This window comes from Azolla caroliniana, unplaced genomic scaffold (genome assembly GCF_043228905.1).
Source record: "Azolla caroliniana isolate FFs.n. ecotype wild unplaced genomic scaffold, voAzoCaro1.0.p SCAF_20, whole genome shotgun sequence".
In the NCBI taxonomy this organism is placed as follows: Eukaryota; Viridiplantae; Streptophyta; class Polypodiopsida; order Salviniales; family Salviniaceae; genus Azolla; species Azolla caroliniana.
Genome location: NW_028230455.1, coordinates 13,047,461 through 13,074,112, shown reverse-complemented (window position 1 = coordinate 13,074,112; position 26,652 = coordinate 13,047,461). Strand labels below are relative to the sequence as shown.

Here is a 26,652-nt window from a genome sequence, read left to right as displayed (position 1 = left end):
ACAGTTGGCAACCAAGTGTTCAGTGAGAAATGTTGTGCTCTTTGCAAAATTGCTCCCAAGATCTAGCAAAGTAATCTCCACTGTTATCAGTGTGAAGGATATCGATTGGGATGTCCACTTGGTTTTTCTACGAAAGCCTTTTATGCCATAAGCGATCTCCTTTTTCAATCCTTTGTTTCAAAGAAAGTTGGCTATAGAAAAATTGGGGCATGAAGTGCGACCAAATCCATGTAATGAATGGTACAGGAGAAGAAACTGCAAAGGGCCACGTAGTTTAAAAAAGACTGATTGGAAATTTCTTTTGATGGGCCCATCTTACCACAAGCACAACCCTCACAAAGTCATATTGTCTGAAGGGGGTGCTTTGTCAAGCCTTTAAGTAGACCAATGACCGTATTCTTCTTGGTATGTGCAATGCCTTTGGATGTAGATGCCCAAATAGTACAATGCTAAAGTTCTTTTTTCCATTCCATACTACAGAGTATTCAATTTTTATATTGAGCTAGAGTGATCACAAGGTCTTCACAAGGCTTGACATTCATAATGTTCAAAAGAAACATGGAATTTGTATGTACGTATATGGTTGAAGTCATAGGGCTGGAAATGAATTGGATGGAAGACATCTCTTAATATTTTAAGGGATGATGAAATAAAATTGTCAAAATGTCCCTCTTTTTGTACTATTGCAAATACCCATTTATTTTATGATTACTCGAGCCATCAGTTGTCTAAAGATTCCCAATCTTTTTTACTAATGCTAATGAGATTCGTTTTTGTTTGGGAACGAACTTGGGATTGTTGGGCTTACTGATGAGATGCATATATGTAGGTTGTTTCATGCCTTCTACAACACGCATGAAAAATGTAAGGAGGTGTTATGTTTGCTCTTCTTATATTAGAGAGTAATTGTTTCACTTGCTCCTATCATGATATCATGCAAGAAGATGGCTAGGGGGAGACAAGTGAGGGCCAATGGTCTCCTAGACATTGGATTATGAGATGTTTGTTGAATCTAAAGGCGTTCCTTCTAAAGACATGGTAGGTTGACCCTTGCATAATGTCTCACTTAAAAAGCTATAATTGAGTGGGCTATAATGTCTTTAAAGATCTATTGGCAAATAAGAGTTTTTCTTTTGGTGGTGTTGCACATAATTATTGTATTGGAGTTTCGGACGATAAACATGTTAAACCAATATAGTACACCTTGATGTCATTGAGAGATGAAGGAATAAATGTAATGCTTTGTTTTTGCATGTGTTGAAAGCAATGAAGAATAGGTCCTTCACATGTAAACAAACATTCTTGGTGCCTTTCCTCCAACATCAAAATAGTTTCCCTAATGTTCATTTACAATATCAATATCCATGACATATGCTCAATGGCATGATCAAGTTGGTGCATAAATGTAGTTCATGTAGCAAGAAGACCAAAATCTTAAGCATGCAATGAAGATGGAGAAAAATGGAAGAAACCTATTAGGTTTGATAGAGATGTACAAAATATAACGTGGGTCATTTAGGGAAAATTTAACATACTTTAGATTTTGTCGTCAAGCTTCTATGGTCGTCAAACAATTAAGAAAAAATGATCTCGAACTAAGCAAATTTTGTAAACTAATTTCTTAGGGATGAGATGATATATCCAAGAGATCCAAGTAAGAGTTTCAAATCCTAAGATTGCTACAATAGAAAATTTCTATGCATGGAGAATTGCCAAAATATTATATATCGATATTAGCATGCACAGGGACATACATGGGGTCACTCTTCCAACAACAATATTATCCAATAAAACGCTCGTTTATCATGTCAAAATCCCTCATGTACCTTGAGATGATCAAATTGTTGTAAATATAGTCCATATGGGCAACCGAGATTGTAATATTTGAAGAATAGAGCAAGATAACTATTCCATCTTGTCAACTTGAGAGAAAATTACAACTTCCCCTCTTGAGGCAACTTTGGTTGAACTAACCACCAAGTCACTTGAGAAAATAGATAACTAGTTGGAAACACCTCTCAGAACCCTAAATTTGTTGTTGGATGGAAATGTCAATTGGGCCAACCTAGTTTGTACCCTTCATGCCCGAGTATATATGTGAGGAAGTTAGGGTTTTGGGAGGGTTGAACTCCTTAGATTTGATCATATTGTAAAGAGAGAAGTCTTGTAACATAATCTTATAGCTAATATATATATATATATATATATTTTAAAAGATCTTCTTCAATAGTATTAAGAACAAAGCGCCCGAAGGCTACAACTTGAACCTAGCTACCACGGAGGTTACAACTTTTCCTATACAATACTGTAAAATACAAGGATGTTTACATTTGTTGATATTCAAGAAAGAGTCCATGGAAGTTGATATTGCCATTGAGGCTCTTGAGTTGACATTGTAAACAGGGGCGCCTTTTTCCATAAGTGAAGAAGCTTTTTCCTTTTCTTGTTCACAGTATCTGGGGAACCCCGCATATTGTCATACTGGTCACGGACTACTGTGAACAAGTTCTCCCATATCTCAAACAACACATCTGAGAGATGGATGTCTACCCCATCATAAAGTCGGTTACATCGATATTTCCATAATGCCCATAATGTTATTGTGGTCACAATTTTCCAAATTTGGACAGATCGCACCTGCTTGCGAGGTTGCTGGAAGGGACTAACTAATATCAATATTCTATTATGTATTGTCATTGCCTCATGGACATCATTTGCCTCATACAACATCAAGCCAGAATGTAATACTCCCCACATCGCTGATCCCCATGAGAATAGGCAACCTACATTGATTGTTAGGAATAAAGACATGACTTTCTTCCATACTTGTTGAGCAAAAGAGCAAGAGCATAGGACATGCTTGGTAGTCTCCTGAGGTTCATGGCAAAAGCCACATTGCTGCAAATTGGGTGCTACATTCCCTTTCAATGAATGACCAACGGGTAGTGCCATATGCACTAATAACCATCGAACGAGAATAAATTTAGTTGGCCTCTTGAATGACCATATCCATTTCCAATAGGTTCTCAAATGCAAAGTGGAAACACCCCAATAGGTCCAATGTTTCTGGGCTGCTAGTATCATTACATTCTAAGAGAGCAGTAATGATCTTCCAAGTTTTACTGAGTACTGAAAGAAGGGAACCTTTACGATCTTTTCCCCCAAGGAGTATGACCAAAGCCAACCCCCCCAGATCCCATGTTAATCTTGCAACAAAATCTTTTGTGTATAGCCATAGGATATCACACATATGAGCAACTGATGGATAAGGATCAAGGATCCATTTCTTTCCAGTTTAGCAACCACTCTAACTGGTGCACTTCGCAAGTCCTGTATAACTGCAATTAAAGGTATAAGATTGCAATCTATTGTTGTATCTTATAGCTAATATTGCGAATAGTGAAGTTCCCATTTCTAGCATCATGGAATGAATTTGTGTATTGTCTCATTGTGTCTTTGGAGTTTTGTGTTTTTGTTGTAATATTATCATAGTTGATCTTTTTTTTTGTAGTTAGGTTGTAGAACGTTTAGGTCTTAAGGATTAGGTCAAACTTAGGTTGTCAAACTCCAACACCTACTACATATTTATCACACACAACATCCAACTTGCCATGTGCATTGAAAGTTCCTCTCTTCCTCACCACCCCACACCACTCACAAGGCTCACCAGAAGTCTTGTGGATGGATAGGGCCACATCTCATAGTGGTCATTCTTAGAAAGTTCGCACGCTTGGATCATTTACACACTTAGCATTGCATTCACATCTATCATTGCCCACAACTTGCTCCAATAAACCAAGGAAATCTAGAATGCTCAAAGTCATGGTCAACATGCAAGGAACCATTTAGAAATTTTATCTTGCTTCAATAAACCAACAGAAGGTAGGATGTTCAAAGTGATGGCCAACTTTGTCAACGACTATCCAAACAACTCAACCTTGAAATCCAAGGAACCATTAGAAATTTCACGGTGTTCCAACTTCTTTTATTGGTGCCTTCCTTTCAATATTAACACTTTCATCAATGTAACCCTAGTTGGGGCCTCACTTGCGACCTCAATAAAAGGCTCTACCAAGCAACAAAGATCATTCTCTAGACGAGATGTCAAAACCCTAAACTACAGGCATACCTCTCCTCCAATATTCACCCAATACATATCAAATTATTGGTTCTTTGGAAACATGAAGGAGGCTTTTTAAGGTTACCTTGCTAATGCAAGATGTAATGATCAAATGTCTCCAACAAACTCACCCCCTAATGCATTGTCTTGGCCACCTCCCTACATATACTATCATCCTTGGCATGCCAACTCGTTTTGACCCACCTCAATTGCTTCACCTACAACCCTCCACAACCACCACTATTAGAGACATGAACTAATGTAAGCATTAGATAAGGATAGAATATAGATAAATAGATAGAAAGGAGTGAGAGAAAGAAGGGGGCCGATCCACTTGACCACCCCCGAGCGAAGGGATCGAGACAGACTCGAGCCTCGATCGGCGTCCCATACCATCGCCGTGGTGTCGAGTCGTACCTAGTGCTAGCGCACTCACTACAAGAGTTGACCCACCACAAGACAGAGTCTCGACGTAGTCAACAAGATGATGAAATGAGGGTAGCTAGGCATCTTATTTATAGCGATACCCAAGGCCCCCAGGCAAGTTCACACTTGGCCTAATGGGTTGTATCAATCCCGAGGATTAAAAGTAATCCTCCCCTTCTTTACACTCTCGTTTAACCCTCACACTTATCCACGTGTATAGAATACTACGGTAAATTCTCACCACGAGATATTCTATGGTCATGCCCGTAACAACCACCACCAAAATCCCCCTCCCTTCCCCCTCCCTTCCACTCACCAATGATATGTTATAGATCCTTCTTTTAGTCAACACCTCACATGATATTCACCTTGACCTTTCTCTCACAACACATTCCCTATCTATCTCCCCTTTTTGTAGTCTACAACCCTTGACCTAATAAACTATGCCCCTTAAGATGAAACATGTAGTGCACAAACATTCGGTTGCCGTACTTGTTGGACATTGCACTCCCCATGCTTTCTCAATGGCATTGGTACAAGTTCAGGGTTAGAGAGTACTACCTAATAATGCTTAAGATTGAAGTGTAAGGATCTTGTGTCCAATACAAGTCTAAGATGGGCTTGGGCTAAATGTCTTTTGTAAGAGAAGTATAAATTTTTGACTCTTCACATTGTCTTCTTCTCATTCTTCACATTCTATATTCAATGCTTGAGCTTTCTTCTATAAATCTTAAAAGCTTAAACCTTTGTAAAAATGGTTGATTAATTATCAATCTTTCCTATTTGAGAGTTGTTTACCATTCTGTTAAGCGGTTAAAGCTTCTTTAACTAGCTTGTAGTTTAATAATCATTTCTTTGTATAATCACTTTTTTATTTATTTTTAAATCATGAAAATGGTGGATTTTTAACCTTTTTTATAGTATATTTGAGAATGTATGATACTGGTATCAATGTGTTTTGTATTATCACTGAAAAAGTATTGAAAAAGGGACATGGATTTATAGTGCAGGATGGTAGCGTGTTCCAATGTGATGGGGTGAGACTTGGCACAAATTCTGAATTTTTTGAGGAGATTTGGCTTATGGTGGCGTGCTTATCAGTTTAGCACATTCGGACCATGCGCCGTAAGTTTGTTTTTCAGTAGCAAAAGCTCTCATGCGGGGAGGTGATGTTAAATATTTGGCTTGAGCTTGTGGCTTGGTTGCGTGGACGATATGACTCAATTCAAGGGGAATAAGATGAAGTAGAAAGGACAAAGTCAAAGTTCTTGCTGAAATGGGGTAGTTTTCCCATGATAGTCAAATCTTCGACGAGGCCTAAGTGGAATTATCAGGCCCCTAGGTGGTTGTTTATGCCAATGGCTCCCAATATTATACATGGGATGTAATTATATATGTATACATGAAGCACAAGTGGGTTAGCATAGTTGCATTACCTGGATAACTTTGTTATAAAAGAGTTTGTTGGGAGAAGTAGAGTCAGGGTGAAATGGGGTTTATTTCAGTTTTGTTGTGAGTTAAGGGTCGTGTGCGTTTTTGTTTTTGATAGTTTTGGAGTTGTTCCTCTGACTTGTATATGTTGATCCCACGGAGGATTCGGGTAAACTTTGTTGTATTCTTTTTGCTAACTAATGCGAAGTAGTGTTTTTTTTGTAAAAGAAAAAAAATTGTCACGATGAGATAAATCAATCGGTAAATTTGAATCTTTTTTATTTTTTAGTTTTTAACATAATCCTTAATGACTAACTTCTCTTATGTTAGAGTAGTAATAAAAGTAACATAAAATTGTAACCATTAGATAAAGTAATAGATAGATTGTGAATCTAATTTTTTTTTAATGACTAAATTGTCCTCCATTTTTTAGTAGTAATCATGAGATTGCACCACTTAAATGAAATGATCATGAATGTACCCCCACAAGTTGTACACATTGGAGACCTTATACAATTACATTTTTAGTGTTATTTTACCCGGTATTCAAAACCCATAGGCATAAATAATCTTTTAAAAAGAGTCGTGTCTTCAATGTACATTTATAACATTCATACGTAAAGCTCATTATATATGTGTGTAGCTTAACTTTCCTCTTTGTGCATGGACGCCATTGATAGTAATACACGTAATCCAATCCCTGTTTTAGGATGTGTCATTTCTGTCACTAACCAACCACCAAAGTCCAAGGGCACTTCCATAAGTGCGCTTAAAGAGGTAAATGTTGCCAAAGTTAGGGTGTCAGAAATTAATTTGTCAACATTCATTCAATCCATATGTATGCAAGTGCAAATGCAAATGTGACAAAATTTCACAATTAATGCTATTATTAGAATGCTAGATTTTTCCTTTTTTATGTACTCCCTTTTTTGCAAGTGGTTACACTAGGTTCTTCTTGACAACCTATGTTAGATTCACACATTGTAATTGTCCTGTAAGACTTTTGACAATCCTTGATCATCAATCTTTGGTACTGAAGATTAAAATATATGATTTTAGATGTGGACCACTTTATTGGACCAACTTAATCAACGTATTAGTAGTGGATTTGTGGATGTAATTACGTTATTAGACCAACTTGATAATCATGTTGATATGCATTGAAAATTGATACATTGAAAATGTAATTCAATGCACATCCATATACATGGATATGCCAATACCAACATGTTAGACATCTCCTTTAACCCTTTCCTAGATAGGGAATCCCATTTTAGTCATATTTGGTTTTATTAGAGTAGACAATTTGACTATTGGAGATTTTGGGTTTAGAATGTTGTCTTCATATTCCGATCTACTTTCTTATCTTCTTGATCATTATCACCCACAAGGGTTTTCGTGCTCATCTTGTGTGTTTCCAATTGTGAGTAACTCTTAATGCCATGAAATTAATTGCCCTAAGTTGATGGAGTTTAAGCTTTCTAGCCGAGTTACATAGTGTATATCAAGATATTAGCAAATTTGAATATTAAATAACTTGATCTCTTTTTAATATTTGTTAACTCCGAATTGCGTTCTTTGTTAGTATGAACACAACTTTTAATCAAAATTGAAAAAGTTTTTAGAAGCCCTTCCTATTCGTGTTGTGTTGCACGTCTATAGAAGATTAATATAGAGCACTAAATACATTTTGGCTTTTCGAGCGTACAAATACCTGCAAATAAATTTGAGTTAATACGTTCTCGGTATTTAACATTTACTTTTGTTCCAATACTCTTCACTCGACTTTTGTTTCATTTACTTTAACAAATGACAAATGGTGAATACTCGTTGTGAAACATGTCATTTCCCAACCTTGTCAAATTCATTCTCACTTGACTCTATCAAACTAATCGTTGTGGTATTCTTACCCAATGGACTAACGATATTAAGCTTAATCGGATGGATGTGTGTGTCTAGTTGAAGCTTATAATGTACATATTGGCTCTTGTTCATCATAGATCTATAGGCATGTTGTATGAAGAAGTTATGTTCTTTTGTAGACTGGATGAAGTTTTTGCTATGCATTTTACATTACCAAGTTTGACAATGTTTCGAGTGTTGCGAATGGAGGTATGTCCTATGAATGAATATCAGAATGGAGATGGGAATGTGTTGAAAGAAGCAAAGAAAAAAAAGAGCTGAAGACACAAGCTAGTAATCACCATGGTCCATGGGTGCAAAAATACAACATAGACAATGATCTAGTAACTAAGAAACTCAAATGAAAAGTGCATTTGTAAATCCAAATGCTTGTGTTAATCCCTCTTCCCACTCCTCATCTTCATAAAGCTTATGTATATGTATATATTTCATCCTACACAAGTAGGTTTCAAATTGGAGGCACACGATACATTCTTTATCATTCAATTCCTTGATTTTATTAGAGGAATGAAAACCTCTCTTTAAAGGGTGGGAGCAATTTGAGGACTATATGTCTAGTTATATGATCAAGATACATAGTACAGATGTAAGTGGTGTTGAAGCATCAATAAAGTGCCTCTCTAAAAGAGTAGAGGTGTTGGTGATGCATGCAAGTGGTAATTGACATTTTTTCCAAACCATACTTTATTGGGTATCAACTAGAAAACCACAAATTCGATAGTTAGCAACAAAGAAAGAACATATTCTGAAAGATCTGGAAACCATTTAAGATCAACTTACCATCTACTGTTTGTAGCCATCTTTACTGATGCAGAAGGCCTTCATCTTTATTAATCAAAACAATAAAAACCTCTTAAATAATTCAATATTATTCCCCTAACCTACCACTACTCCAAAAGCTCTAGAAGGTCAATCATTGTGTCATAAACATGCTACCCTATCAATGGCTAGAACGTGTGAGAGTGTATTGTGATGAATTATATGATGCTATATGCTTAACGTTATTGCTATATCAATTTATTTGTTATTTACAATTGATTTAAAACCTTTTATTTAACAAATACCTAAAATGTTCTATTTAAATGCATTACATTAACACCTCATAATGTATTAAAAAATAGGGAAATAAACATAACATGTTTTAGATGTTAAAAGATGACTTGAAATTTTGAGCCAAGATGCTACACACCTTCCAATGACATTTGCATAGATATTGGTAACAAAGTGGCTTGTATAAAAGATGTGTTCCAAGTTTTTTATGGGTTTATATGACATGATTCAATGTTCGTATGAGGGAGATACTTGCATAGATATTGGTAGCCAAGTGGCTTGTACAAAAGATGCGCTCCGAGTTTAATATGTGTTCGTTATTGAGTTACGATGCAAACAAGAGTCAAACCACAAATGGGATAAAAAGAGTCAGCATCTAAAGCAAATTCATGAAGACTCTTCTTTTATCTCATATTCTCAATGTTATAGGCATTTGTAGTTCCCATGTACATGGTTGCCACTCGTCTTCGCTAACAAACCCACATAGATTAGGTATACATAAGGTGGAAGAAGAGATAATGGATTCAAAAATCTTTCTATATATTCTCATTAACAAAGAGTAATTGCTTAGAATTCGTGTTCACACTAACTGGTCAACCTTAAATTCCTGGTCAGACAAGATGGACCATACTCATACGAGTACCACGGTAATAAATGCATGGAAACTAGAGGAAACAAGAGGTGCATGAAGTTGTCCACAGTTTCAGGTCTTCCTACAGATATTTGCAAAATATTGACTTGCTAGATGTATGGTGAATTCTAAAACAAACAATATGATCTATTACCAATAAGTCGAATAAAGTAAGAAAATGATGTATAGAACAGTATTATCCATTATCTTTTCCCATAGAAGAACAGTAGAAACTTAACACATTGGTTCTTAGCAAAACATGTCTTCTCTGAGATGAAGCAACTTCTCTTTATAATATTTAAGGAGATTCAGTCATGTATTCAATAACTAAAGATTTCAGATATTATATAAAAGGAAGATCTACAATAACAAATCTCAGTTAATTTGCTAATTGATTTGGAATTCATTTCCATATCAAATTCTATAAAATTTAGGTCAATCTACAAAAAGAATTCCATATCAACTCAACAAACTCATAGATCTACAAAAAAGAATACAATTGATTTTATTAATCTTGGTTTTAAATTATAGATTGAGCAGGTAGAATAAATACCTTTTCCTATATTCACAAGTAAGAGACTCTTAGCAAACACAACCATCATTGATCATTGATGGTGGTTATGAACAAAACGGAAGTAAGGAAATTACTTTTGATTACTTCACATGTTGGCATTATGTTGAAACCCTAAATTGCATGTTGTGCAATGAATATCATCTGCAAGTTGCACCTGGCATAACCAGGACACTAACATCATCTTTGGTCATCACATTGGCCCTCAGATTTCCATACGATGTCCTTGATCCCGGTGGACAATTTTTTGTAAAACTGCACCCCAGTAGAAAACATAGGAATTCATTATTTTAGAGTAAAAGTGTCCATATGAAAAGGTGAAATATTTTAAGACTATAAATCAAAGAGAACAAGAAAAAAAACCGTGTGATATTCGAGAGAGTCTCCACCAGATTTCCGCACTTCAACCATAAATAGAGCAGGGGCTACTTGAAATACCTATATCATTTTTATCAAAAATAAAAATGAGGCTTTCTCTTCTAGGATAAAATATATATGCATATGCCTTTATCTTCTAGCATATGATATATACACAGATAAATGTGCGTGCACTTCTATATATAGTGTCACTGAGATTATACCTCTGTTGCCACAGAAAGATGGCCTTTCCTTCCTGTTTTCTCACCCTTCAACTTCATCTGCATTATTAAACATTTAAATGTAACTGAAAATATCAAATATTTCCATTTTTGAATTGTGAAACAATTGGTTATTTATATTTATGCATTCTCATGGTTCAGGGGAATGAAATATCTGAAGGAATGGAAATACTTAAATAAGTAAACAGTCCAGAAAAGCATAAAAGAGAACTACACAATCTGGCTAAAAGGTCAATAATTTATTTACCTTGCGTTTAGATTATAGGGCATGAAACCAAATATTACAAAAGATCTATACAAAGGCATGGAAATAATCTAGACAAAGCATAAAAGAGAACTATACAAGTTGCCGAAAAAGTTTTAGACTGGGTACTAAACGATATTGAATGCAAGTTGTGCCAGCCTTGTTTTGTTACTTGTGCTGGGATTTATATTTTATTATTGCCTCATCTTGAAAAACATATGAGCGCTAATTTCGTTCCCCTTCTTTAGAGGGTTATGGACGAAGCAATGTTATTTAATTTCATAATCTCAACTTTCGAAATGTCAGTTCATGGTGTCTTAACATAAGGAATATCAATTCCAATGCTGACCAAGGTTTCCAGTGATGGCATTCCTCACAAGCAGATTCACCCCACTCCAAGAAAACTCCGATTCCAGAACTTGAGATTAAATATTGCCTCAAACATATTAGAGTGAAATTATTAAGAAATATTAAAACTTGAGAAATGAGTAGTAGACGTAGTATCAAGACAATAACATGGCATTTCTACCTTGTAATCCTTTTTCTGGACATTGAAGCCCAAAGGCTTGGCTGCTTCTTCAATCTTTGCCACAATCTCCTTAGGAGGATGCTTCGATGTAAATCTAGTCTCTCGATTTACTAAGCCCTATGATAAAAAATCATCCACATGAAGATATTCAGCGCTGAAGTTCTCATCAATAATAACTTACAGAAGCAGAAACTTTGAAAACAGATGGTTACCTTTTGTTTCTCAAATAGTGTAGACAGATTCAGCCCTTGTGACAAAGAAATTAAGTCAAATGCGTTCATCGACACAGGAGTGGTCTCTTTTTCTTCAACAACTAGGTGTTCCTATAAAATAATAGAAGTACAATTTCAATAGGAACCAAACACAAACAGACAAAAAGTTAAGTGATAACAGGAAATATAAACCCTACAGAGGAGTTGTTAAAGACAGCATCAATATCCTCCAAAGTAACATCTTCCTCTTCAATGAATTTAGGAGGTGAGTAGCCCTTCTTGAACCATGAATTCTGTAGAATCTCAGGTATAGTAATTCGCTGGAAAAAATCAGTAGTCCAGAAAGATGAGTGTATAGGCATGGAATGTAAAGAGCCACAAACAGCCATACTTATAAAACATCAGCTTACAGTTTTTGGATTGGGGTCCAGTATTCTGCATATCAATTGCTGTGCTCCTGCTGAGAACCATTTTGGGCATGTAAAATCTGCCTTATGAATCTGTGCCAATCCAAAAAAAAATCAAGCAACAAATTAAACCCCAGTATAAATGTTACATAAAGGAGCAGAAAATGGTGACACACCTTTTTATATAAGGCCATAAGATTCTCTTCATCAAACGGTAAGTAGCCAGCCATTAACACATATAAAATAACGCCACAAGACCACAAATCCGCAGTTGCCCCATTGTAGCCTTTGTCATTTATAACCTGGAAGATAAAACTGAATTAAAATTTCTTTAAATCAAAGATATATATCTACATATTTTATTCTAATTACCTCAGGAGCCACATAATTTGGTGTACCACATGTGGTGTGCAGGAGACCATCTTCCTGAAAATAACATAACACTGAATTTAGTTGATTTGGCTACATGATGTTGTTTGATAACTATGTTGAGTTTATGGTAAATGATCTGATTCATCCCATAAGATCATTGTGTTAATTTCTTTCCTTATCTCAATGAAAATACATGTTCATGCTAACATATTTATGTAACACTTGATTCATATTCTAACTTTCATCCCATAAAATCATTAATGTTAATTGCTGTCCTCAACTGCATGAAAATACATGCTCATGCACATTTTTTCTTGATGCACATTTTCTCTTTTCACTAAACATTTTTGTTCAGTGTACATTAACACTCAAATTGTCAATTTCTCTAAATGAATTATGCTACATGGATATTCTTTATTAAAACACATATTGACAGTGCACTTTTCACTCAAATTCCAAACCTTTGTTGCTTGGTGAATGCATGTCATGAAATTACTCCTTACCCGGATTTGTTGTGGTAGAGCACTTAATCCAAAGTCTGATATTTTGAGATTTCCTTGTGAATCGAGAAGCAAATTTTCAGGCTGCAAAACATCATAGTGAATATATCGATAAAAGACTTGAAATGATTCTAGATAAAATCCAATAAACGGGTAAGCACCTTAAGGTCTCTGTGAAAGACTCCTCGACTATGACAATAGTCCACAGCATTTATAAGTTGTTGAAAATACCTCCTAGCTTCATCTTCTTTGAGTTTTGATCGATGAACCTAGAGAAGACACAAAGTCTTCTTCATAAAGGAGTTAACGGAAAATGAATTCTAACTGGAGAAAATCATTTTCCAAATCTCAGGTCAAATTACAAAAAATGAATAACAGCGAGAAGGACATACAATTTTATCGAATAGCTCGCCTCCTGTGACAAATTCTAGAACTATATAAATTTTGGTCTTACTAGCCATAACCTATCAAAGCAAGCAAATGCACATAAGCCAAATCACCATGAAGATGAAAAAACTATAGATATAATATGGAATATGAGAGAGAATTGAGGATATTCCTCATACCTCATATATTTGAACAACATTTGGATGCTTTATAAGCTTCATGGTTGAAATTTCTCGTTTAATCTGCCGAAATTTACCGCTAAGTTAGCTTAAACATTCTTATCATTTCCAATGAATATATAAATTGGCCACAGGCAGGTCTAAATATCTTGAAGGGGGAAATTCATAAAAAAAAGTATGCTATTAGTCATAGGCTATTGAAAAAGGAGTTCCTAACTTTCTCAAATAACAGCTCTATGCTTGGCCCAGAAAGTAATACCCTGTTTATAAGTTTAGATAAAAAATTAAATCTTTAATTCTCTCAATTTATATTCCTATGATTGGTCAAGACTTAGCTCTCTGTTCAGGAAATTAGATAATCTATTAAATCTTTAACTTTCTCAATTTATATCTGCTTGGTCGAGAATTTTCTCCCTATTCATGAGATTAGATAATCAATTAGATTTTTAACTTTAGCAATTTATATCCCTGTTGATGAGATTAGACAATCAATTGGATCTTTAATTTTCTAAATTTATATCTGCTTGGTCAAGAATTAGCTCCCTATTCATGATATTAGATAATCAATTAGATCTTTAACTTTAGCAATATATATCCCTGTTGTTGGTTAAAAATTAAATCAATGTTCATGAGATTAGACCATTATTGAGGTGTTGAGCTCACTCAATTTATACCTATATGCTTATCCAAAAAGTAGTTCCATACTCATGGCATTAAATTATCAATCAGGTGTTGAGATTTTTCAATTTATATCTATTTACGTAGTCAAGGAGCCATTCCATATTCATGACATTAGATAATCAATTAGATGATGAGCCTTCTCAAATAAATACATATACTTTTGGACAAAAAGTTATTCCGTAATAGATTAGATTTCTTTCTCGTAATATGCTTTTTTGGGCCCCACTAGTCATGTTACTAGGCTCCACAAAGGAAAAAAAACTTCATCCTTCATCCAATTGCATAGAAATGAGGTATACCCTTCACTCTATTATTGAGTGCTACTTTCTTCACTTCCACTGAATCTTGTGTTCATTCTAATGTTATTTACTCACATAACTACATAGACAGAAGAAATCTCCAATCAAATTTTAAGAGATAAGGGAGTCAAGCATTGACGATGGACTAGACGTCATGTGCATCCATCAACCACAAGAAACCCCTCAATCTGTTGATGTGTGAACTCCTAAATACGTTGGATGTAACCCTCATATATACTAACCTCAAAATTACTTAAAGAGACGATTTCTAGGTTATATATTAGAAATCATATATGTGTATGCATATATCCGTCGTGTATCAACACGAAAGTATGAGTGGAACTCAGATGTGTCATTATATCTTTGTATACGCCTATGTATACCTTGATAATAATATCCCTAGTACCCTCCCATGGTAGAAAAAGGAATTGAGCACAGAATTTCAGAGGTACGATCAAATCGTTAATAACAACATCACAAAGAGAAAAGTTTCTAAATCTTATGATTTGCATTCAAATTTGAATAAAGGTATGAAAAAGCTGTATGTAGCTTAATTCATTGAGTAATGCAGAAAAATGACTGAATCGCTAACAAAAATTACAGAAAGGAAGAATAAAACAAGAAACATATCTGACCCATGTTTCCAGAACTCTGACCTGTTCAACCATCTTGTGCTTGAGGAGTTTATCTTTCTTGATGATCTTGATGGCAACGCTTTCACCAGTCACTTTGCTTTTAGCAAACTTAACCTTTGCAAACGTTCCTTCGCCAAGGGTTCGCCCCAGTTCATAGTTCCCAACATGAGTAAATATACCATTACCACTCCCTCCGCTTGTCTTGGTTAACTTTGGCGATGAAACAGAAGTCATTTACCCCTTCACAGAGAAAAGAAAAGACTTTAGCAGACGCAAAAGTATCCAGAACTCCTCAGGTCTCTCTCTAGAGGAGTGATAAAATCCTCACAGAAAACACAATCTCCCTCCTCCTTGAGCTCGAGAAATGAAGAAATTCTTCCCAAAAAAGACAATTTCTCTCTCCTCTCATTAATTTCGAAATATAGAAAGAATTTTTCGAAGAAAGTTTCAAACACCTGTTTCTCCTTTGTCCAAAAACGACAATATATGTGTATGTATATATTCTCAGAGAAAGCTCCGAATCTCTGTCCCTCTTTCTCTCTACCCTGATTGATAAGAACAATATTTTCTGACAAAGAAGAAGTTCAAATCTTTAGTTTTCTTGATTGAAATCCTAGAAAATTCTTCAAAGAGACAAAAGCTTCAATACTATATTCTCTTCTCTTCTCGATCGAGATAGGGATCTTGACAGAAAGAAATCTTCAAATATCTATTCTTGATATGGAAGCTTTCAAGATTTATACTGTATATTCTCTCTCTCTCTCTCTCTCTCTCTCTCTCTCTCTTGGATGGAGGTTGAGAAAAAAGAAGGGGGAACCTGCAGAAAGAAGAGAGAAGAAGACTAAACAGCATTTCTTGGAAGGACAGGAGAAAAGCAGGGAGGAAGGATCAGAGAAGCGGGGGAGGAAAATGAATGGTTTCTTCTCAGCTTTCTCTCTTGCTCAAGGGAAATAAGAAGCATGCAGAGAAAGTGGTACAACACCGGAAAATCAGAGAATCAGAGAGGAGGTAGAAGAAGATGAAGATGAAGAAGAAGATGATGATGAAGATGAAGATGAAGATGAAGATGATGATGATGATGATGATGATGATGATGATGATGATGATGATGATGATGATGATGATGATGATCGGATTTGCGTACTTATACTCTATATATGCTGTCTTGCTCACGGAAAACAGAAGTATGCAGAGAATTAATACAACATGGAAAATCAGAGCAGCAAGAAAACAGAAGAAGAAGAAGAAGAAGAAGAAGAAGATGAAGATGAAGATCGGATTTGCTTACTTTACTGTGTTGTGTATTCTCTGTGTTTCTTTATTCGGTCGTCGTCTTGTCTCTCACAGGAGACATATAATCGCCATATGTATTTATATACATACATAGATGCAAGAAGAAGAAAAAGCAAAAAAGCAAAAAAGCAAAAGCCTGCTTTTTTGCTTTCTTGCTTTTTTATATAGGTACAATTTTAACAAACAAACTTATGTCACTTTTGTGTGTGTTTGTGAGACCAGAGGGAGAGAGAGAGAGAGAGAGAGAGAGAGAATTTAGTGTGGATGTCTTTTAAGCGGAGTAAGACTCTTCTTCTTCTTTCGGCTCGGCTTTTTTGCACATGTGGGGAGCGGAGCAGTTAACAGATGCCTGCCTCGTTTCCAAATTATTTGTAAGTTCTTGAGGTAGGGGGCTATGGTTCAATTGGAATATACGGAATGCCTTCACTTTCAATTCGCAAGTTGGGGTTGAGAAAATTATGTTGTAAAGTTAAAAGGACTTCTTCTGTGGCAATTTGCGAGTGCCCAGAGAAGTCACGAAATCTGAAACCATGAAGAGAGAGAGAGAGAGAGCTTTGCAAGATAATGGATATTTGGACTGGTGTTGAGGGTGTGTTTGAGTTTGTAATCGTAATACCAGCAACAACAGTAGTAGTAGTAATAGTAGTAGTAGTAGTATTTAGATCCCTAGAAGGCTTCTATATGTATGTACTTTGTTGTAAGTGTCATGGTGGTGTTTTCTTTCTTTCTTTTGTAATGAAAGTCTTTGTAAGTCAAATATGACGTGCGAAACCAAAAATATTACATTTCATGTAATACATTTCATAGGTAAAATATGATGTGTACATTTCATGTGAAAGCTAGTGGCGACTCTACAAATGAGAGATGGATGGATCGATGATCAATGAGACGGGCCATAAACCATGAGGAGGATACGGGCTTGGGCTCTCTCAATTTTATGACTTTTGATGCTATGGTGGTGTAGCCCACCAAGCCAAGAGAGAGAGAGAGAGAGAGAGAGAGAGAGAGAGAGAGAGAGAGAGAGAGAGAGAGTCGATTGATGGGTCCACACTTGGGTTTGTCAACACGAAAGAGAGAGGCAGAGACAAAGAGTCAATTGATAAACACTTCGGGATCTGTCTGTCAGGCAGTCTGTCACTCTTCTTGGAAACCATCCCGATGATGACACTTTCCTTGCACTCTAACACGTGGGACCCCCCGCCCCCCTCCCCACACACATGCCATGTCTGATTGACCCCACCATCTCTTCTCCTCCTGTCTCACTCTCTACCCTCTACGAACTCGTGAAACAATTGAAACCGATTGTGCATTTATGACTAAGTTAGACGAAGATCCTCGTTCCAACAATGCCCCACTCGCACCTCCAGTGCTTGCCTCCCCTAGTTAAGTTCTGGAAAGCATGTGCCTTCCTTGGTTAAGTTCTAGAGAACATCTTTGTGTCAACTTTGGAGGTAGTTTAATAATACTACTACCTATATTCTTGTATAACTTTTTGTCCCACCCCTCGTCAACCATTTTGGCCACTTGAATTATATTAGTTGTAGAAAAAAGGTAAACAAATAATAGATTACTCCATTGAGAGATGAACATGGGATCCAAAGTCATGTGACGAAAAGGCCAACATGAAAGCCGAATATGACGCCCCACCAACTCACATATCAGGCGATAACGTCCCTACGGTTTCCAGCAACAACCGCCAAAGTAAGCAACAAAAAGAACATGAACACGATTCATCCCCATATTTGACCTTTGAGGACAATATAATATATCTATCCCTCACAATCAAGGTGCACACCCTCCATTGTAAACTCACTAGTAAAATCCTTGAACATCGAGAGTCATTAATTAACTTCACATTTATCTCATAGGTCATAGTTGACCTTTGAGTATAATAAATAAAAGTGATATATATGTCCATGCATTTGGTTTCATGTAGAGGGTTTGGACACATGATCTTTTGTTCTCCGTCAGACAACCTTAGAATTGAGAAGCATCCATTTTTTTTTGTTTCACAAATATCTCAAGCATCTAGCAACCCATAAGTTCAACTCTCTTTATTGTGTGTGATCCCTCATCCAAAAGAAACTTTACCACTTTTTTTTCTAATTTAATATCATGTCTTGAATAAAGATAAGTTTTCAGAAAGTGTCTATTGACAATACTCGTCAAAAGGATGAGTTTTTGCTTCTAACATAACTCTCTCTCTGTCTCTCTCTCACACACACACACACATCGAAACAACTTTACTAGAGCAAGTTGTCCAATGCGACTTGGTCTCACAATCTCTAACACTCACTCATTCTCTCTCTCTCTCTCTCTCTCTCTCTATAAGTAGTCTCCTCGACCAAGTTGCTTGCACCATTTAAACACTCATAAAGGCGTGCTATTATTTCCATCATCCTTTATATATATGAGTTTCATGTGTATCCTTTGCTAATTTTGGAACTCAGTTTTGGCTCTTAAGTAAAATGTTTTCTTTGCTTTGTAGCACAAAGTCATAGATCTAAGAAAAATGAAGCTTGATCTTTACCATGACCAAACACTAATGCCTTCATTGTATCAATATCTCCCATGGATGTTAAAGATCTAACTTTGGGTTAACATTGTGCAAATTACTTTATTAGGTGTCACTATGATATGTTGTCTCAAACACATGAGCTTATCTTCTCAGTGAAACAACCTTACCTCATTACTAACATGACTATTAACTCTTGACACTTCGTTGCACTTGATCACACAAAGCTAGTATTGAAGTTGCATTATGGCAACAAAATTCGTCAAAAATGACGGCATGTAAGGTATCCGTGGAAGGGCTAGTTGAGAATGAGTATCATTTGCTTTTTACATGCTTTGCATATAGCGCAATTCGCGAAAGCTATGATGACATATTAAGAGGCGGTGATGACTTGAATATGACACTAAAGAGAACACCTAGAAGGGTGAGCTCATATGTGTATCCCTTATTCACAAATCGAGACTTTGTGCTCCAAAGTATGAATATCCCTTCTCAAACACATGTCACGAAAACTTGTGTACTTAGGTCACATGGGGGAGAGCAGTAATCCCCTTCTTTTGAAGGAGTCACATATATGATATATGTTGATTTCATCCCATATCCCAAAATTGGCTGCCTCATGGATAATAAAATATCTATTCTACTATACTTTATTCTATCTTTTGTTTTACTCTATGGTTACTTATGGCCAAAGTTTAGGGTTTAGGGTTACTTCTGGCTAATGATTATGATTAGTGCCAATACACACACAAATTGAGGTGTTGAAAGATGTCAACAATGTCACCTTGAAGAATACATCGGAGGAGGAAGAGATAGGTTTCTAAATCACACTAGTTACACAAGATCATAGTGTAAATGCAAAAGTGATATCTCCTACATGGCAACCTTACATGGTCTAATAAACCATGTCAAAGGTTTGATACCTTGCAATTTGGCAAGAAGAATTAACAATAGCTTATAATCATCACGAAATTTGGCTCTCATACTTTCATATTTTAATGTTATGCAGATCCTATAATGCTAAATGTATAATGCATTTTAGCTATATAGATAGGAAATCCCTTTTTTGTGTAGACTAGTTAGCCTAACCACTTTTGACTATTATATTGGTTTGCAATGGATTATGATCCTACCTTGTTCATCTTGGTGTGCGACACAATTCTCTCTAGTGATAAAAGAGCGAATTCTAATTTATTTTTTCTTGGACATATGTTTTATATATATTGAACATGTCTAAATATAGGAGAGTGGAGTGCAAGTCTTACAATCGATTTAGTCTTTTTCTAAATTTAGGAGAACTTTTCCTCACAACTCTTCCATTATAAGGAGTTGTACTAATTATTTTATTTTCGAGACACAAGCTTATCCTTTGATTTACAAATAACCAATACATAAACAAATGAAAGGTAATGCATCATATTGTACAATACACCACTATTTGGCATATGAGCTTTGATATGGAACCCATTGTTTTTCTCAAACAACCTTTACCTACTAAGCAACACTTACTCAATATGTTTCTCTATCTCGTTACTTTACACTCACTAAAAACTCTTATCACGGTAGGTTTTAACTATGTCATCAGAATTTTCTCAAAGTGTTGCATCTCAAGCTTGTTCAATACAAACAAGCTTAATCATGGGAAAGATGTCTCCTCCAATAACCCCCTTCTAAGTTCCTCTAATACTACCTGCTAAGTTACCCTCTCTCCTTTGTGGTAGGATTAGTCTCTCTCCTTTGTAGTAGGATTTGAAGAGTGTATTTACCAAAATTTGGTTATACTAGATGTAAATCTATCTTTGAAGACACTTGCTAGAAAACTCTTATTAACATATGTTTGAGCTATGTTTTCATAATTTTCTCAAGGTATTGCCTCTCAAGCTTGATCAATATATACACAAACCTCCTCATTGCAAAGAACTCTCCCTCAATAACTCTCTCATAAGTTGCTCTCTATTGCATAGTAACTTATTCTCTCCTTCTTGGTTCGATCACAAGACCCATATTTTTCTCTTTCTAGTTTCGTTGTTCGATATAAAGTTGAGCTTAATGTAATGGGAACTTGCATTATTAAAAATACCTCTTTTTAAAGTTCACAAAGGTGTATATACATATACACCTCTAAATTATGAGATTGTTTGGAAAATATTACAATCATTAATTCCAACTATAATACTTGTATTGTGACCGCCTTGCTAAGACTCAAAACTCTTTTGGTGGTCCTCAAGGGAAACATTCCCTCCGCATTATTAGGGGATTTTCGTCATCAACTTTGGATCTTTGCTTCGATGCCCATTTTTTGATCAAGAGATTTTGGTGGCTCATAAAAAGAACCATAGTTCCTTGTAATATGAAGTTATTATAGAGAGTCTATATGATCTTCCAAGTGTAAATATATACATAAAGTATATTTGTAGATGTGTTCAAAGGTCAATCCCTCAAGCTGAACTAGTTCACATATGCTTGGTCCAAAATTTCAATGCTTCTAGAAAGAGAATGTTTTCAAGGTCTCAATCACTCATGACAATGATCAAACATTGTATTCAAGAGAGTATGGAGTAGGAAGAGAGATAGATCATTTTGAAAAGTGATGAGAATATGCGCATATCTTTTGTATATTCGTGTTGATGTTTCAAGTGTCTTTTTTTCCCCAAAAATTCAAGTATCGTTATTGGACTTGCCTCTCTATAGGATGAAAACATTATTCGTTACCACACTCAACCTTGAAACTATCCATATTTTAAAGTGTTGTCTTTGTTTTAGGAAGAAATAAAGATGTGGTGGTCTAATTTTACTATTGCCTTAACGATTTTGAGATTTCTTTGGTTTAGAATCCAACAATCTATCACAAAGATTAACACTTAAGTTTTATCATTTCGTGATAATAATGCGTTTTTTTATTTTGAGATCTCTTTGATTTAGAATTCATATGCAATTTGTCACCGAGATTATTGCTTGAAGTTTTATAATGCCTTTTATTTATTTATTTTGAGGCCTCTTTGCTTTAGAATACTAATGCTATATTTCGCCGACTTTATGACTTGTATTTGTCAATATCATGGACAACAATGTGTATAAAACGAAGGAATAACTTGAGGTGTTTCCATGTATTATTGTTGCTATTATAATTATTAGGAAGGATTGTTGAATCTTATAAATGCGTTAATTCAACGTTTGGTTTTGTCATCTTCTACCAAAGAAACCATGAATTATTTGCATGTCTCTATTGACTTTTTTCATGTTAAAAGTTCATGAGAGGACACTGGGAAGGAAAAAGGCCAAAGGTAGGAGAAACATCGAAAACACGTTGTTTGTCAAACTCATATGATTTGAGGAGAATGCATCATCACTTATGACATTTCAAATTTCAATAATTCAAGGGTACAAAATTTCATTAAAGCACCGATTATAATTTTTCTCTCCATATAATGCTTGTATGCTTCTTTAGATTTCAATGATCTTTCCCGTGTGCATTCAAAAAACAAGACTTTGAAACAACTATGGATTATTCGTAAGTACATTGATTGATGCCAGACACTAGTGAGTGCATATACACATCATTCTTTGCATTGTGAATTTATCAGCTTTCTTTCATTGTGTAAATTGTACATGCTTTGTTTGCTTACAACTCTACAATTATCCTACCAAACGTACAACAATTACATGCATAATAAATACTTTATTGCTCAAATGCATTCATTATGTGTGGTTACAAAGAAATGCATCACATGTAAAGGAATATTTTTCTTGCCTTCTTGAAAGCATATATTATAGCACATGCAATCACATTTGCTTGGTGCTAGTCCCATGTGAGTAAGGTAGATAGTGACCTACCTTACACTCCTCTTAGAAGATATTAACCTAATTGCACACACAAAATGCAAGAAAAAGATATTTGAAATTCATACACACATATACATAGAGATAGATTGGTAGATATTTTTAGCGTCCATAGAGAGGCCAATATTGATCCATAGGGCCCTATGACATCAAAAAGGATATTCACACTTTCTGTGTCTCCTTCCTAAGAAAGGATATTCATACTTTGAAGCACCTAGTCTCGATGTGTGAATAAGGCATACACATATGATACTCAAGTCATCACCCCTTCTTAATACATCATCATAGCTCTCACGAATTGCACTATATGTAGAGCACGTAAAAAGCAAGTGATATTCATTCTCCACTAACCCTTCTTTGCATACCTTACATGTCTTTACATTTGGCTAATTTTGATTCCATAATGCAACTTCAATACCTAGGTTGTGTGATCGAGTTTGAAGGAGTGTTAGGGCTCTATGAGAGTTAATACTCATGCTAGTAATGAGGTAAGTTTGAATGCGATCAATAGGCCTTCTTGCCTTATATAGAACCCAACATTCAATATTAATGTTTGCAATGTAATATTCTAATTTTGTTCTTTTAACATCTTTCCACTTCTTCCTTATTGGGTCCATTAATCTTTCCTGAATAAACAGATATTTCATAGCATCACTTGAAATCTCTAGGAGATCTTCCACATCCCATCTTTTCAACCATTTTTTTATGTCAACTACCCAACACGATGAGAGAATTTTGCTCTTGTCATTCTTTTGTAGTTTACATCCAACATTCCAAGCAAGATGTATCTATATTCTTTTGGTAATCTATGATTTGGCATATTCTTGACTTTTTTAATGTATCTATATGTTCTCTATAGTAGCAATATCTCTATAGGTTGAATACATGTTTCCAAGAGCATAACTTGATAGGAGGTGGTGGATTTTACTGCCAATTGTCTCCTTAAAAACATATTTTCAATCTTCTCAATATCATTCCATGCATTACGAGAGATAGTGCCTCCCCACACTTCTACTCCATAAAGCAAAACTTGTGTTACCATAGCATTAAATAACATTAATTTTACTTCCTATCCATGAGTATCACTTTGGTTGTATTTCTTTTCCAATATATAATAACTTTTCCAACCAACTTGCCATGTTATAGTCTAGACTCAAAGTATACACTCCATTTATTCGTGGTAGGTACATCGATATCAAGATACTAAGCTTTGTACAAATTGCACATGTTCTCCCTTATATGTAAGCATAGGGTATTGGTGAGGCTAGATGGTTCACATTACCATCAATTTTGTTTTATCCATATTTATAGTTAGTCCACTACTTTGGCAAAATGCTTCTAATGCTCAAAGTAAATGTTGCATACCATCAACATCATATGAAAAGATAACCACATCACCTGCATAGAAAAGCAATAAGATAACTTGTTGCATTAGTTTTGGGGCATCTAATCCTTCTTCTTTGCAACCCTATTAACCAGTTTTTCCAATTTATCAATGCATAAACCAATGAGTTTAGGTGATAAAGGACATCCTTGCTTAATCCCCATGTTACGTAAAACGTTTTCTAAGAAACCATTCTCAATTTTTAGTTGGCATCTAACTTGCTCATATAATCGTGCAATAGTAACTCAATACTCTAATGACATGCTGATTTACACCATTCTATTCTAAAGCTCACTTCACGATACTATATTATTAAGAATTAGGTAAGTAATTAAGGGTTAATTAGTACCTAATTATGTGATATGTGTGTGTATGTGTGATCGAGGAAGAAAGAGAGAGAGAGACACACACACTTATGAACAACACAAGATGGGGGATGAGTAACTATATTAAATTAGCATTATCATCATCAAATACAAAAATACCTACAATGAGGTATATATAGATCTCATGTGCAAGGGTGCACATGTGTGAGGATAATATAGGTACAAAAGTGTAAGTCCTATATTAAATGTACTTAGGAGTGGAGGATCTAGAATATCCCACTTAAGTACAAGGTCCTATTTAAGGCCTTATAGTCAACACATCTAACTAGATTCTATCTAGGTAACTACAAAGTTACATGGTTGACTAAATAACTAAACTAAGTTGAGCTTGATCTCTCAACACGCCCCCTCAAGCTCAAGTGTGAGGCATCAGACATCCACTTTGGCTTTCAGCGTTGTCCAGCTTTCGATGTCGGCTTCTATGCGGCTTCCGTCCAGCCTTCGTCTTTCTTCGCCGTGGCAATCTCGGGTCCTCCCCCTCAAGCTAGTGACGTGTGGGCAAAGGTCGACTACTTCCACCCATCGTGGGTTATGAGCCGCTTCGGTGGAGCTCTTGGGCTCTTGTTCGGCCGCTACCTTCATCGTGAAGGCATAATGATGGGCCATGTACTTGTTGTAGCCAAGCCGAGTGACGAGGTTCTTCTCTCTAGAAGAGCATCGAAGTTTTTTGCTCGCCGATGTGAGCGTCTTCCTTACTCCGAGTGTCCGCATGATGGGTACACCGAATTCACTGTTTAGTGAGGGAGCCGACACATCCGAATCACTGTTGTCGGGGTGATCGACTTCGTATTCGGGCATCTTACCTTTGCCTTTGTCCAAGTTCGTACTTGGCCGCGATGTGGTTGGGTCGCGTGGGGGCTCTTGTGGCCCACTAGGCCTTGCCGTAATCGAACTTTCTTCGAACATGTGTTCGAAGCGATCTCCATCTTCTACCTCTTGTTCGGTGGATTCCGGGTTGAGCGAAGTCAGAGTCGAAGTTGTCTTTGGTGCGTACCAGGATGCAAACTCGTCGAAGACTATGTCTCGACTTACCCGAACTGCTCGGGCAGAAGGGTTGTAGCACTTGTATGCCTTCTTCTCGGACGAGTATCCTATGAGGATACATTCCTACGACTTTGCGTTGGGCTTCTATCGTTGTTCGTTTGGGATGCGTACATTCGCAATGCTTCCGAACACCTTGAGGTGTGACAGGATCGACTTCCTTCCAACGAGGAGCTTGTTGGGAGTTAGCTCATGGAATCCATTGGTGGTGCACCAGTTCATGAGATAAACGATCGTGGATGCCGCGTCGGCCCAATCAAAGTTCGACATGTGCTTTTCATGTAACATGGCCCGTACTACCTCGAGTATTTGCTGATTCTTCCTTTCGGTGACTCCATTTTGTTGGGGTGTGTGTCGGCATGAGATTTCTCTCCGAATGCCTTCACTTTGGAGGTAGGAGGTGAATTCATCGGAGAAGTACTCCTTGCCTCCACCCGATCGTAGGCATCGAATGTGCCGACCAGTTTCTTTTTCAACTTGGCCCTTGAGCTTTTGGAAGTGGGAGAACACTTCACTCTTCTTCTTTATCGGGAAGATCCACGTGTAGCGCGAGTAGTTGTCAATGAAGGTGACGTAGAATCGACATCCGCCGATCGTCGGCGTTTGAGTTGGTCCCCATACATCCGAGTGTATGATGTCGAGGAGGCCTTTGCTTGCGTGGCTCTCCTTCGGGAATGGGAGTCGATGTTGTTTGCTGAGTTGACACGCTTCGCATACTCGGTCGACTCGTTTCGACTCGAATGTCGGAAGTCCGATGACGACTCCCTTTGATTGCATAGCTCAGAGCCGTTGGACATTTATGTGGTCGATTCTCTTGTGCCACAACTCGATGCTTGTCTTGGTTTTGAGACCTTTAGCGTACATTGCCGATTTCACCTTGTTCAAATCGAGGATGAACATTTGACCATCTCTTCGCCCCTTAGCTATGAGTCGGCCATCTTTCTCGATGAAACAACCTTTGTTGTTGAAGCGGACTTGCATGCCTTGCTCCACGATT

General features: G+C 36.4%; 1 protein-coding gene across 1 annotated transcript; it reads right to left on the bottom strand.

Annotated features, from left to right (window-relative positions):
* Positions 1 to 10,066: 10,066 nt before the first annotated feature.
* On the bottom strand, positions 10,067 to 15,849 carry LOC147851100 (CBL-interacting protein kinase 32-like). Its single transcript, XM_087335625.1, has 15 exons — positions 15,652 to 15,849; positions 15,218 to 15,436; positions 13,582 to 13,644; positions 13,408 to 13,479; positions 13,177 to 13,284; positions 13,019 to 13,099; positions 12,516 to 12,569; positions 12,320 to 12,445; positions 12,147 to 12,236; positions 11,934 to 12,056; positions 11,737 to 11,847; positions 11,525 to 11,641; positions 10,734 to 10,790; positions 10,516 to 10,590; positions 10,067 to 10,407 (listed from the first exon to the last, which is right to left on the bottom strand). The coding sequence occupies exons 2-15, from the start codon at positions 15,428 to 15,430 to the stop codon at positions 10,333 to 10,335; spliced, it is 1,365 nt and encodes a 454-aa protein (XP_087191751.1). The 5' UTR covers positions 15,431 to 15,436; positions 15,652 to 15,849; the 3' UTR covers positions 10,067 to 10,332.
* Positions 15,850 to 26,652: the final 10,803 nt, after the last annotated feature.

Bases quoted from the DNA above. Each gene is read 5' to 3' on its own strand.
- LOC147851100 (XM_087335625.1), bottom strand. From the start codon at position 15,430: ATGACTTCTGTTTCATCGCCAAAGTTAACCAAGACAAGCGGAGGGAGT. The intron at 12,057-12,146 runs GTAAGCTGATGT...GATTTTTTCCAG, and splicing joins TGGACCCCAATCCAAAAACT to CGAATTACTATACCTGAGAT. The intron at 10,791-11,524 runs GTAGAAATGCCA...TTAATAATGCAG, and splicing joins TCCAGAAAAAGGATTACAAG to ATGAAGTTGAAGGGTGAGAA.